We start from the raw sequence: 14,839 nt of genomic DNA on the forward strand, positions 1-14,839 counted from the left end.
TGAAAGTCACTAACATGTGTTCATGGTAAAACAAGCCTTTAACCAAAATCGGTAGTTATGGCGTTCACAAAATATGTGTGCCAGAACCTTTCTAATTTATTTCTTTATTATCTGGACAACCTAAAATTCTGTTGAAAGCTCTTCTGACCTAGGGAAAGTGCAAAATATTGCATTTGCAACAGATGTTAAAAATTGTCAAATGAATTTCAAGGAAGGGGCCTAAAGGCAAGAAAACGTAAATGGTGAGTGTTCATGTAAACCTCTCATACTGGAAATGCATCACATCGCATTTTGAGGGCAACATGTGCTTTCAAGTCAATGGACTCGATGACCTGAGATACTGAAAATTCAATCACAACCACACCTATGAAAATGTGCAATGGTTTTCACCTATTTGTAAAATATTCTGGTAAAATTGTTGCATTTGGTAGATGGCATATAATATTTTATATGTCAAAGGCTATTAAAATATATACGACATCTGATAACTGACAACTTTAAAACTTTCTATCACAATACTACTTAGAAAGTTCACAAATACGTGTTGCTTGGACATCAATTGGGGCTTGGATATTCCTTCATAATCAACAAAATGGCTGGATAAATGTAGATACAAAATTACAAAATAACTTTACAAATACCATTATGAAATGTACATGTAATTAGCACTATCATTGAATGTCCTACTTTTGCCAAATGATTTCTGTTTGACTACTCAGACTTAATTGCATGTATGCATGCAATGTCAGGATAATGCAAAATACGTGCACACCAGCTATAAAAACAGTAATTAATCATGTTTTAAAATAGTCTATCTATAATTTGCATAGTTATAAAATTAAGTAGTTCAGGTCACATGGAGATAAAAATATTGGATCATATCCTGTCTGTATGAACAATGTTTCAGTGTAAATATGTGACAGGATTTAGTATTTTAATGTTTTCATTGCATATTGTAATTGTTTTGACTTCTTGTGCAACCGGTAATGCTAGTTTATGTCATTGTGTTTGTGCTGCTGGAGTGTCTGCGATTTGCTGATTTCAGAGAGGTTCACAAGAATGAATTTCACGACTGTGACTGTGATCTTGTGCGCGCACTCCCTGTAACAATAATGTACCAAATGACAAAAACAATCATGAATTTTGTTAGTCAATGAAAATTTGCATTTTTTAGGGTTAAATATTTCACTGGGTTCTTAAAGACAGAGTCACAGTGACTTTAGCAAAATAGTGCTCTTGTGAATGTAAACGCAAAATAAAAATTGCAAAAATTACTAGTAGCAAAAATTATTTAGTTTACAGTTTTCAAAGCTACAAAATTTTGCAATTTTGTCTTAGTCATGAAAATTCATGAAGTCTTGTAAAACTTAAACAGTTGAATATTTTTTTTGTTATAATCCTGATTTATTAATATGGTAACATATGGTGCATGTTTCTAATAGATTGACCCTGAGGTTGCATGCAAATTCGCTTCATTCAGTTCAAAAACTGTCATGTCGTTTTGTTTTGTTTCATTCAGTATATGGCATGTATTTTATATTTTCAAGGTTCACATTCCACAACTAGTTCTTTTGACTACCATAAAATTATCAGTTGTATTAAAAATAATAGCAGTGATAAATACTGTAAACCATTTAAATTCTGCTGCTATCAGTTTTAATGATTGTATGGCATTCACAGAGACAACATTTCATAAAAGTCGCTGACGCATTGTGTCATAGAACCACAGAGGAATTTTCATGGCTACAAAATTTCAAGATTTTCGCTGACCTGTGAAAATTAGTCTTGCAAAATTAAAGCGGGTTACAGTATTAGACATGTTGAATCAGCTTTGTTGTTTACTCATTCACATGGCTGTAGTCTTTACAAAAAAACAAGATGTGAATTTAGTACAGTGTGTTACAAACCATGAATATTGTTGTCTCAAACCAAAGATTAATACAATGATGGTCAGGTGGTGTGATGTGTGTAGAAGATGTTGCTTGAAGTGCAAAATGATCATCAAATGGCGAGATAAATTAATTTTCTGGAAATTCTAATGCAAATTATTGAGTATAAAGGAGATTATTAGTGTTCATCTTGGATCATTTCTGATGGTGTTTTTGCTTATTTACAAATTGTTCTCTTTTTTTTTTATTGCATTTTGTGATTTTCAAAACAATCATAAAATCAAAAGTTTCTTCCAGTGAGATCTTCATCATATAACACTGTCTCAAACATATTTTGGATGATTCCCAAAAATCAGTTTATTTATTTATTCATTCACACAGCTTGCAATTATTGTCTGTAGTCATTCAATGAACTCCCTCGTTATGACTCGCTGTCAGTTACTTGTGACTTGTCGCAAACTCTCTCCTTACTTTCAACCTATCGCCCACTTGTAGCTCACCCACACCCCACTTGTAGCTCACCCACACCCCACTTGTAGCTCACCCACATCCCACTTGTAGCTCACCCACACCCTACTTGTAGCTCACCCACATCCCACTTGCAGAACCTGTCTCAAACATATTTTTGATGATTCCCAAAAATTCAAGTTTGCACAGCTTGCGAAATCATAGTTCGTACTCATTTAATAAACTCCCTCATATGACTCACTGTCACTTACTCGTTGCTTGTAGCTATCTCTCTTCTTACTTTTAGCCTGTCGCTGCCTTGTGGCTCGCTATCTCCCCACTTGTAGCTCGCTATCTCCCCACTTGTAGCCCGCTATCTCCCCACTTGTAGCTCGCTATCTCCCCACTTGTAGCTCGCTATCTCCCCACTTGTAGCTCGCTATCTCCCCACTTGTAGCTCGCTATCTCCCCACTTGTAGCTCGCTATCTCCCCACTTGTAGCTCGCTATCTCCCCACTTGTAGCTCGCTATCTCCCCACTTGTAGCTCGCTATCTCCCCACTTGTAGCTCGCTATCTCCCCACTTGTAGCTCGCTATCTCCCCACTTGTAGCTCGCTATCTCCCCACTTGTAGCTCGCTATCTCCCCACTTGTAGCTCGCTATCTCCCCACTTGTAGCTCGCTATCTCCCCACTTGTAGCTCGCTATCTCCCCACTTGTAGCTCGCTATCTCCCCACTTGTAGCTCGCTATCTCCCCACTTGTAGCTCGCTATCTCCCCACTTGTAGCTCGCTATCTCCCCACTTGTAGCTCGCTATCTCCCCACTTGTAGCTCGCTATCTCCCCACTTGTAGCTCGCTATCTCCCCACTTGTAGCTCGCTATCTCCCCACTTGTAGCTCGCTATCTCCCCACTTGTAGCTCGCTATCTCCCCACTTGTAGCTCGCTATCTCCCCACTTGTAGCTCGCTATCTCCCCACTTGTAGCTCGCTATCTCCCCACTTGTAGCTCGCTATCTCCCCACTTGTAGCTCGCTATCTCCCCACTTGTAGCTCGCTATCTCCCCACTTGTAGCTCGCTATCTCCCCACTTGTAGCTCGCTATCTCCCCACTTGTAGCTCGCTATCTCCCCACTTGTAGCTCGCTATCTCCCCACTTGTAGCTCGCTATCTCCCCACTTGTAGCTCGCTATCTCCCCACTTGTAGCTCACTGTCTCCCCACTTGTAGCTCACTGTCTCCCCACTTGTAGCTCACTGTCTCCCCACTTGTAGCTCACTGTCTCCCCACTTGTAGCTCACTGTCTCCCCACTTGTAGCTCACTGTCTCCCCACTTGTAGCTCACTGTCTCCCCACTTGTAGCTCACTGTCTCCCCACTTGTAGCTTGTTGTCTCCCTCTTTTGTAGCTCACTATCTCCCCCACTTGTAGCTCACTATCTCTCTCTTTTGTAGCTCACTATCTCCTTCTTTTGTAGCTCACTGTCTTCCTCCTTTGTAGCTCACTGTCTTCCTCCTTTGTAGCTCACTGTCTTCCTCCTTTGTAGCTCACTGTCTTCCTCCTTTGTAGCTCACTGTCTTCCTCCTTTGTAGCTCACTGTCTTCCTCCTTTGTAGCTCATTATCTCCCCCACTTGTAGCTCACTATCTCCCCATTTGTAGCTCACTATCTCCCCATTTGTAGCTCACTATCTCCTCCCACTTGTAGCTCACTATCTCCTCCCACTTGTAGCTCACTATCTCCTCCCACTTGTAGCTCACTATCTCCTCCCACTTGTAGCTCACTATCTCCTCCCACTTGTAGCTCACTATCTCCTCCCACTTGTAGCTCACTATCTCCTCCCACTTGTAGCTCACTATCTCCCTCACTTGTGGCTCGCTATCTCCCTCACTTGTAGCTCGCTATCTCTTCACTTGTAGCTCGCTATCTCCCCACTTGTAGCTCGCTATCTCCCCACTTGTAGCTCGCTATCTCCCCACTTGTAGCTCGCTATCTCCCCACTTGTAGCTCGCTATCTCCCCACTTGTAGCTCGCTATCTCCCCACTTGTAGCTCGCTATCTCCCCACTTGTAGCTCGCTATCTCCCCACTTGTAGCTCGCTATCTCCCCACTTGTAGCTCGCTATCTCCCCACTTGTAGCTCGCTATCTCCCCACTTGTAGCTCGCTATCTTCCCACTTGTAGCTCGCTATCTTCCCACTTGTAGCTCGCTATCTTCCCACTTGTAGCTCGCTATCTCTCCACTTGTAGCTCGCTATCTCTCCACTTGTAGCTCGCTATCTCCCCACTTGTAGCTCACTATCTCCCCACTTGTAGCTCACTATCTCCCCACTTGTAGCTTGTCTCCCTCTTTTGTAGCTCACTATCTCCCCCACTTGTAGCTCACTATCTCCCCCACTTGTAGCTCACTATCTCCCCCACTTGTAGCTCACTATCTCTCTCTTTTGTAGCTCACTATCTCCTTCTTTTGTAGCTCACTGTCTTCCACCTTTGTAGCTCACTGTCTTCCTCCTTTGTAGCTCACTGTCTTCCTCCTTTGTAGCTCACTGTCTTCCTCCTTTGTAGCTCATTATCTCCCCCACTTGTAGCTCACTATCTCCCCCAACTGTAGCTCACTATCTCCCCACTTGTAGCTCGCTATCTCCCTCACTTGTAGCTCGCTATCTCCCTCACTTGTAGCTCGCTATCTCCCTCACTTGTAGCTCGCTATCTCCCTCACTTGTAGCTCGCTATCTTCCCACTTGTAGCTCGCTATCTCCCCACTTGTAGCTCGCTATCTCCCCACTTGTAGCTCGCTATCTCCCCACTTGTAGCTCGCTATCTTCCCACTTGTAGCTCGCTATCTCTCCACTTGTAGCTCGCTATCTCTCCACTTGTAGCTCGCTATCTCTCCACTTGTAGCTCGCTATCTCCCCACTTGTAGCTCACTATCTCCCCACTTGTAGCTCACTATCTCCCCACTTGTAGCTCACTATCTCCCCACTTGTAGCTCACTATCTCCCCACTTGTAGCTCACTATCTCCCCACTTGTAGCTCACTATCTCCCCACTTGTAGCTCACTATCCCCCCACTTGTAGCTTGTTGTCTCCCTCTTTTGTAGCTCACTATCTCTCTCTTTTGTAGCTCACTATCTCTCTCTTTTGTAGCTCACTATCTCTCTCTTTTGTAGCTCACTATCTCCTTCTTTTGTAGCTCACTGTCTTCCTCCTTTGTAGCTCACTGTCTTCCACCTTTGTAGCTCACTGTCTTCCTCCTTTGTAGCTCACTGTCTTCCTCCTTTGTAGCTCACTGTCTTCCTCCTTTGTAGCTCACTGTCTTCCTCCTTTGTAGCTCACTATCTCCCCCACTTGTAGCTCACTATCTCCCCCACTTGTAGCTCACTATCTCCCCCAACTGTAGCTCACTATCTCCCCCAACTGTAGCTCACTATCTCCCCATTTGTAGCTCACTATCTCCCCATTTGTAGCTCACTATCTTCCCACTTGTAGCTCACTATCTTCCCACTTGTAGCTCACTATCTCCCCACTTGTAGCTCACTATCTCCCCACTTGTAGCTCACTATCTCCCCACTTGTAGCTTGTTGTCTCCCTCTTTTGTAGCTCACTATCTCCCCCACTTGTAGCTCACTATCTCTCTCTTTTGTAGCTCACTATCTCTCTCTTTTGTAGCTCACTATCTCCTTCTTTTGTAGCTCACTGTCTTCCTCCTTTGTAGCTCACTGTCTTCCACCTTTGTAGCTCACTGTCTTCCTCCTTTGTAGCTCACTGTCTTCCTCCTTTGTAGCTCATTATCTCCCCCACTTGTAGCTCACTATCTCCCCCAACTGTAGCTCACTATCTCCCCATTTGTAGCTCCCTATCTCCCCATTTGTAGCTCGCTATCTCCCCATTTGTAGCTCGCTATCTCCCTCACTTGTAGCTCACTATCTCTTCACTTGTAGCTCGCTATCTTCAAACTTGTAGCTCGCTATCTTCAAACTTGTAGCTCGCTATCTCTTCACTTGTAGCTCGCTATCTCTTCACTTGTAGCTCGCTATCTCTTCACTTGTAGCTCGCTATCTCTTCACTTGTAGCTCGCTATCTCTTCACTTGTAGCTCACTATCTTCCCACTTGTAGCTCACTATCTTCCCACTTGTAGCTCACTATCTTCCCACTTGTAGCTCACTATCTTCCCACTTGTAGCTCACTATCTCCCCATTTTTTTTTATCACACGCACACTCCCTGTTTGTCCCTTGCTCACTCACTCCTTGTTTGTCCCTTGCTCACTCACTCCTTGTTTGTCCCTTGCTCGCTCACTCCTTGTTTGTCCCTTGCTCGCTCACTCCTTGTTTGTCCCTTGCTCGCTCACTCCTTGTTTGTCCCTTGCTCGCTCACTCCTTGTTTGTCCCTTGCTCGCTCCCTCCTCCTTTATCCCTTGCTCGATCCCTGGACCTTTGTCCCTTGCTCGCTCCCTCTTTATTTTTCCCTCGCCTGCTCCACACTCATTCATTCATTCATTCATTCATTTCCTAGTCAGTTATTGCAAACTAACTTGTTGCTCACTAATTCCTCACTCACTACTAAAGGCTTTAATGCTCACACATTTGTAGCTCACTCACTCATTCCGATATATTTTACCCAGTAATACAAATAAAACACACCCTGTCACACATAACATGTGATGCAATTCAACACCTGTTAACTTCCAACATATGTATTCTAATCATATGTTACAGACCTTATGTTGTACTATATGGAATGTTAAGTATATAGAATATAGTGATACCGATATAATCATATTTACGGTAGTGTCATATTGTGCTAATGGTTAGTGATTTGTGTATATATGTGCACATGTCTGTTTTGTATACGTTGAATGTTTTGATTTGTCAAACTGGTACTGTTTTATGCTTTATTGTAGAAATTATGTCAAAATATTGAACTCTAAATACTGTACATCTTGGTAGATTCCCTTATTGCAGATATATAGCTCAAAATTTTGGAGTTATATCGAAGATTTGAGGCTTGAGAAGTTCCAAGATTTCGTCACTTTATAGCTAAGATTTCGTCACTGTATAGCCAAGATTTCGTCGCTGTATAGCCAAGACTTCGTCGCTGTATAGCCAAGATTTCGTCGCTGTATAGCCAAGATTTCGTCACTGTATAGCCAAGATTTCGTCACTGTATAGCCAAGATTTCGTCACTGTATAGCCAAGATTTCGTCACTGTATAGCCAAGATTTCGTCTCTGTATAGCCAAGATTTCGTCTCTGTATAGCCAAGATTTCATCACTGTATAGTCAAGATTTCATCTCTATATAGTCAAGATTTCATCTCTATATAGCCATGATTTTATTCAAGATTATATCAGTGTTTTACTAGGAATTCTTTCAACTATGGCCTAGATTTCATCAAGGTGCAAATGAAAGCTAACCATTTTGTAGCCCACAATTTATCCAAACCAGTGAGAAATGTCTTTCAACAAAGATTGATTGAAAATATATTATATCTTTAAGTCTCTAAGACTTTTTATAACTTCCTAAAATTGTACTTCTTTTATTGATAGGCAAAGTATGGCAGGCAAAGGAAGATGCAAAACCAATCATCAATGACGATGGAGAAGAAGAAATTATACTGAGTGAAGAATGGGAGGATGCCTTAACAACTGCTACAGAAGATGAATTAGTAGAATTAGCAGGTTAGTAATGTTTGATTTGCATGTAATTAAAATATTTATCATTTTAATAAAAGTAATACATGTTAGTCATAATAGATATTGACTGGTTGGTTCATAGGACAGTTGATTGTGTTAATACAGACCTGGTTTGTTGATGTGAACTAGTCATAAGTATCACCTGGTTAGTTCATGGTACATTATTGTTAATGATAATCATTCAGATCTGTTGGTATAAACTAGTCATCATAGGTAATATGTGGTTAGTTTATGATATAATAATATATATTTATTTACCCATAATAAATATATTTGACTAGTTGGTATAGTAAATTGCATTAATAAATGTCAGTGATAATGAGCCAGGTTGATTGGTATAAATTAGTCTTGATAGGTATTATGTGGTTAGTTATGATAAAGCTGATTACAATATATAAGGTTGTTGATACCAGTAACAACTAGCTAAGCTGAAAATACTTAAATGCACGATTAAATAAATGTTTTCTTTTTTTTAGCCGTACTTGGCCTACACAGTATGTTGAATCAGGTCCAGTATCAAGCGTCCATTGTTGATAAGAAAGTGAGCGACATTGATGAAGAATCTGGAAAGTTCCATGGTATGTAAAGTATTTTATTTTATTTTTATTTTTTTACAGCAATGAATCTTCTACTTGTATCGGCAAATCTTCTCTAGTGGCAATTATTGACAATTTGACTTTTGACTTCTTGTTGAAAACCACATGACCGATTACTTTATTATACATATAGGTACCTCATGTAGACCAATTTTGTGATGATATCTTCAATTTTCTAATTTTGATGAATATTTTTGGTAAAAAGTGATATTTTCGATTCCTTGTTGAAAACCACAATGACGATTACTTTGATATTACTAGTATACATATAGGTACCTCATGTAGACCAATTTTGTGATGATATCTTTAATTCTCTAATTTCGATTCCTTGTTGAAAACCACAATGACGATTACTTTGATATTACTAGTATACATATAGGTACCTCATGTGGGGTGATCTCAGATTTGTTCATTTTGTGATATCTTCAATTCTCTAATTAAAGTGTGCGTTGCTAACAGCGGGGCTGAGAGGCTGCTTGTTTTTCAATAATTTCATTGCTTATGTTTGACCAAGTGGACATACTTACTATCCACTATCGACACAATCAACTCATTCCTTTCATCTTAATAAATGTTTATAAATTTTGAATAAAATTTGAACGTGTTTGATGGTGTAGCTGCACACTGCACTGATTGGCGGGTTGGATTCAACTGGTACTGAAATAAATATTGATGATGAAGAAACGGGTTTGTTGGCGTTCAAAGGATAAACAGTTACTACTTCACAAAAATGAAACAATGATGCAAACATTGGTTGGATAACATATTTTACAAATTTCAGTGAAACATATTTTTGTGACTTTTTTTACATGTTTTTCTTGTTTCTAGGTGTTGCTAAGTATGCCGTTCCAAAACTTCTTCCACAAGAGCCACCAAATGATACAGATGTAGAAAAAGGTGTAAAACAAGTAAAAGATAATGATCCTGAGTTGAAAGATTTAAATCTTAATAACATAAAGGTGAGACTGCTCTAGAAAAAGATGAGGTGGTTTTATAACATTTTTATGAAAAATGCATTAGTATTGTTGCATGTAGTTCTGAAATTAATTTTCACTGCAGACTTTTTTGGTGTTTTGTATGGGGTTTATTTTCACTGATGAATTGAATGTAAAATATAGGAAAAAATTTATAATCTCTGGATTTTATTTTCACTGAATTATCCTTCAGCGAAAATAGCAAAAATGAAGTATTTTACAGTAGCATCTGAGAATTTTCACGATTTGGCGATTTTATGGCATTTATGAAGACAACATTTTGCGAAAATCACTCACCAAAGACACTGATGAGGAGGTAATGCGAGTGGTAGAAGATAAAATAACAACATTCAATGCTGTGGATATTAAACAAGCACGTATTTGTTACTGTATATATGGCTAAACAATATATGGGGAACAGTGTCAGTGCGGATCGCAACCTAGTGTGAATCAGAGTGACGCTTGTTATCAGTTATTTGCATGCTGGTTGGCAAAAATGTTAACAAAAACGTCACAGTGTGATCGATGGTTTATGGGTAATATAACGTAAACCACTTCAATTTGGTAAGAAGCAAATTTTGATGAATTTTGCTAGTCAGTGAAAACCATGAAAACTTTACTGGGTTCCTACAACAGTCTGTAACTTTCATGAAATTTTGTCTTTACCAATGTTATAAAATCCCCAAAATTCTTAGCAGTGAAAATTTCTGAATTGTATAACCAGACGAATCATAATTTTATTGTGTTATACTGATATGTATTGTTTGTATGTTCATAATTTCGAGGACCTGTTCAATCGCAAAATCTATTCATCCCTAGTCATGATTTTACTGCCCCACATTAGTGCATTTGAAAATATTATTTCACAATTTCGTTATCAAGCAGTAAACCATTTGCTTGGTGTGGTATCAAGTGTATTTACAGACACATAACACATATAAGAAAACACTGAATGAAAAACATTAACGACATGTGAATTATTATAGGACCAGAAAGAGATTGATTTTAGCCATGGTTTATCAGTAGCCACCAAACCTGTATGAAATCTGGAAGACAGTGTTGTGTTCTAATATGATTTTTTCTTGATTACAGAATATTGCTATTCCAACTCTGACAGACTTAGCTGAGGGTTTGAAGCAGAATACTAACTTAGTTAAACTAAGTTTGTCCAATACCAGATTAACTGATGCTGTAGCATTGGTAAGTTGCATTATTTTTACAATAGTTTATGTAATTTACGTAAATTTTTAGTTGAGCAAGAGAACACTTCCTCACTAGTCAATGCACAGTTAAGAATATGTCATTTTAAAAACGTGTAATATGCCAAGTATAAATGTTTCTATTTAATTCAGCAGTTAATCATTTAGTGTTAAAAATTGTATTTTTCTGGGAAGGATTTGCAAAAATGCTGAAAAAATAATTTACCCTAACACAAATACAGCTGTCGTCGTTTGATGCAAATGTCCATCTTGCCCTTATACAATGCTGGGTACAATCATTCCAAAGTCGCACATGTTTGTATTTTGAATGACTGAGGTCTCAGACAAATGGGACTTCTTCCTGTCTTTTAATTTCAATTTTAGTAAAAATTAATATTCCATGGTATTTTTTTACAGAAAATTGCTGAAGCACTATCAGAAAACAAAAGTTTGAAAATTTTAAATTTGGAATCAAATTTTATCAGTGGAAAATCAATCATAGCTATTATGGAATCTGTGGCTACAAATACCTCACTTCTTGAGCTTAGGATAGCCAATCAGGTGAGTTTGAAGCAGATCTGTATAAGGTAGCTAATAGTTTTACACTTTTTCAGGAATCTCCTTCTCATATTCAGTGAGAACAACTGTCAAGACAGTGGCTGAAGACTGGTATAAACATTTTAAGAATTATTCTTGGAGTGAAGTAATTCCCACCAAATATGTGCTATTAAGAGATTAATTAATAAGGACTTGCTAAAAAGTGGGCCTCTAGAGACTAGAGTTGTCTGACTATGTTCCTATCATAATTATTTCATTTTCCCATCCTCCAAGACACATGAAATAAATAAATGAATGATGATATGTGTTGGTGTTCATCTTCTGGTAGGATTTGAGCTCTGATCCTACTGTAAAAACAATTTTTTTTTCACTTACATTTAATTTCATTATTTTAATGTTTTGAGCATATTCACTGTGTTTTAATTCCACAAATTTGTCAAAGAAACAGTGAGTTTTATTGTTATTTTACATGTTCACATAGATTAATTTAGAGGATTTTACATCAATGAAAATAGTGAAATTAAAAACCAGTGAATAATTAATGCATCTACAGTAGTTTATACATTCAAGAAAAGTAAAGACAAAAGTCCAATTCTTGGTTGATCGTGAATATAATGCTTTGAGCTGTGTACCATAAATGAATGTATGTTGTAATTTCAGAGAGGAGTTCTTGGCAACAAAGTGGAAATGGAAATTGCAAAAGCACTGGAAGAAAATAAAACATTGCTAAAATTTGGTCTTGCGTTTGAGAGAGCTGGTCCCAGGACAAGAGCTCATGATGCTCTTTTAAGGAATCTGGAATTTGGTAAGTGTACCAATACTCACAACAAGCACGTCTTTGTCTATATTATTGCTGCAATTAACCACTTAAAGTGCCTGTGCAATGCCCACCCACACGCTTCCCATTTTAGATCTGTGCCCCACTGAAATGGGCAATTATTGATTTTTTTGGCTGAAAATGATTACTCGTATCCAAGTAAATTTGAGATATTTTCCGTGCTGTAGCCACGCCCACCTATCCTGAAACGGTCGACTGTTTCCGGACTTCCGACTCTCGCCGAAAGTGCGCCACCAAATGCAAAAATATGAGAGGAAGCCCTACCCCTGGGCCGTACTTTTATATCACTGTCATTCAACGTACAACTGTACTTTTAAACGATATACATTTTTTAATCGGCGTTTCTTTTGTCTATTCAATTTTATTTTTGAGAGCAAATTTTTAGAAGTTGTTTTCACAACAAACTTTTATGATGGTTAAACGTTGTGTTGTGGGCGGTTGCAGTAATGCGTATAGTCATAGTGTAAGTATTTACACGTTTCTAATCGATCCGAAGGTGCGAAATCGGTGAACGAAAGCCGTGAAAATAACGAGAAAAGGTTGGGGTGGACTTCCTCCTAACAGCGTCATATGCAGTGTCCACTTCGCCTCAGGTTCTTTTTTTTTGAAAAACTGTCCTTGTCCATGACAAAACAACTAGGTTTTAACGAGAAACGCCGACAATACAAAACGTTTTCGAAAAAATAGATTCCGGACCAGCCCATGATCACCGAGACGGATTTCAGAAGGGAGAGAGAAGTCGAGTATGTGTTTCAAATGATTTGATTTTTTTTGCGATCCTGATATTATCGCTTTATAGAGACCACCCGTGTTATGTAAAAGGTAGCAGTAATTTTGATAATGACATGAAAACGAAGCGTCGGACAAACAGGAAATTACGCAGCCCTCAGGCTGTTTTCATTTTCGCAGGCTAAAAGTGTCTGAATTGTTCGGTTATTGGTGTTGAATGTCGAATTCACACCTTTGTTGCCTTTACTTGCAGCTTGATCGGCGTAATAATTTACGGAATAAGAATCCGGGCTTGAGCTGTCAATGTATTTTTTTAATATGATGTCATAATCATGAAAATCACGCTAAATCCACTCTGAATTTGTCTGTATGTGAGTCGCTCTCAATTATTTTTGTTATCCAATTAAACGCTGCCATTCACGCACTTGTCCCTCTCATGACTCGACGCGTTCACCCATTACAACGCGACAGTCATTTATTTAGTAACTGTGTTTTGACGTTTTTTTAAAATTATTTCTCTAATTTATAAATCAATAGTGTCTAGTAACCTGCTAAATAACAAGACGATTCAGGCGTCAAATTTGATTTTGTCCAATGCCGGAGTCCAGCGACAGTGTACAATTGTGTTCCAGTGACGGTGACGACCATGGTGAATAGCTACACCAGACCGGACATATTTCGCATCTGACTCAACCCCATGCAACAAACTTGATACTATGTGTTCATTATGGTCCATTTTTCCTCGACGAACAAGTACATAAGTGGCAATTTAGTCAAAGACGAGAAAACAGCACAAGAAATTTGCCTTATTTACACGTATAGGCAATGCAAGCTGCCCAGCGACTTCCCCTTCTGACGTCACAAGGGGAATTTCTGTATGCAAATGAGAAGCTAATGAGGAGCCTCGTTTTAAAACACACAAAAATAAAGTTTCCGTAGACTGAGTTTAAAACACATTATTTCACTTATTATAAATAAAAAATTATTTATGCTTAGAAACATAAAAATTAGTAATATTAATGTATCAATGGATAATTTTAGGTGTGAAAACAGCAGCCATTTCACAGGCACTTTAAAGCGCAGTGGTCTTCGTGCTGTGCATGTGCGACATTTGTGTTGATAAACGTTGATTTTCCCACAATCCAATTCGCTCTTCAAATGGAAATCACAAGTTTGATCTAGGCGCGACTTGCCCTGATTACCACTGCTGACTCTTCGATACCTTCAAATCATGTAGAAATTACCCAATTAAAGCTTGGAAACATCTCAGTTTGTACTCATTGATCTGCGCAACAGTCAAAGTCGCCATCTTTGTTTATATGGGACCCATATATCTTGCGCATACATGGCGTGACGACTACCTCCCTTTAAACTTGTCAATATTTTACTGCAATTACCCACCTAACTGTTTAGTTAATATTAATTAGTGCTTAAGTATTCATTTCTTAAATTTTCAAGATTTTGAAAGTCATAACAGTTAGTTTTTTTTTTTTCTTAACAGCTCGTAAACAACGTAGTAAAGTTGAAGATGACGAAGGGGAAAAGTAAACAATCAAAAACTGAGGAAAGACAGATATTGCTGCAAATCGTAGATCATACGTAATCTGTAATGTCAGCAATCATAGCAACTCGTCCAAAAATTGTATTGTATTTTATTTTGAAGTAAACTATTATTTTACCTGTATATTTTTATTATGTCTGAAATAGGCTTGCTCACCACACGCCAGAATTATTGTTGCTTAATGTAGCCTTGGGCCACAGTTATTGCTGCAATAATATGACCATGGCCTCACAAATACACGTTCTCAGATTTTATTTTAAATAAATTTAGAGGTAGGATCTAACTCTGATATTGAACAATTATACGAACATTGATTATGACATTTTAATGAATCCTAAAACTGATAGCACAAGAAAATATGC

General features: G+C 38.5%; 1 protein-coding gene across 1 annotated transcript in view; it reads left to right on the forward strand.

The window, feature by feature from the left end:
* The window catches only part of LOC100372150 (tropomodulin-1-like), a 58,435-nt gene extending 43,835 nt beyond the window's left edge, over positions 1–14,600 (forward strand). Inside the window, exons 4-10 of the mRNA XM_002731189.4 lie at positions 7,876–8,007; positions 8,499–8,600; positions 9,447–9,577; positions 10,685–10,792; positions 11,209–11,352; positions 12,010–12,154; positions 14,418–14,600. Coding sequence (XP_002731235.1) covers positions 7,876–8,007; positions 8,499–8,600; positions 9,447–9,577; positions 10,685–10,792; positions 11,209–11,352; positions 12,010–12,154; positions 14,418–14,464 — 809 coding nt within the window. The 3' untranslated portion in view covers positions 14,465–14,600. The remainder of the gene's footprint in view (positions 1–7,875; positions 8,008–8,498; positions 8,601–9,446; positions 9,578–10,684; positions 10,793–11,208; positions 11,353–12,009; positions 12,155–14,417) is intronic.
* The last annotated feature ends 239 nt before the right edge of the window (positions 14,601–14,839 follow it).

This window comes from Saccoglossus kowalevskii, chromosome 21 (genome assembly GCF_978046115.1).
Source record: "Saccoglossus kowalevskii chromosome 21, keSacKowa6.1, whole genome shotgun sequence".
In the NCBI taxonomy this organism is placed as follows: Eukaryota; Metazoa; Hemichordata; class Enteropneusta; family Harrimaniidae; genus Saccoglossus; species Saccoglossus kowalevskii.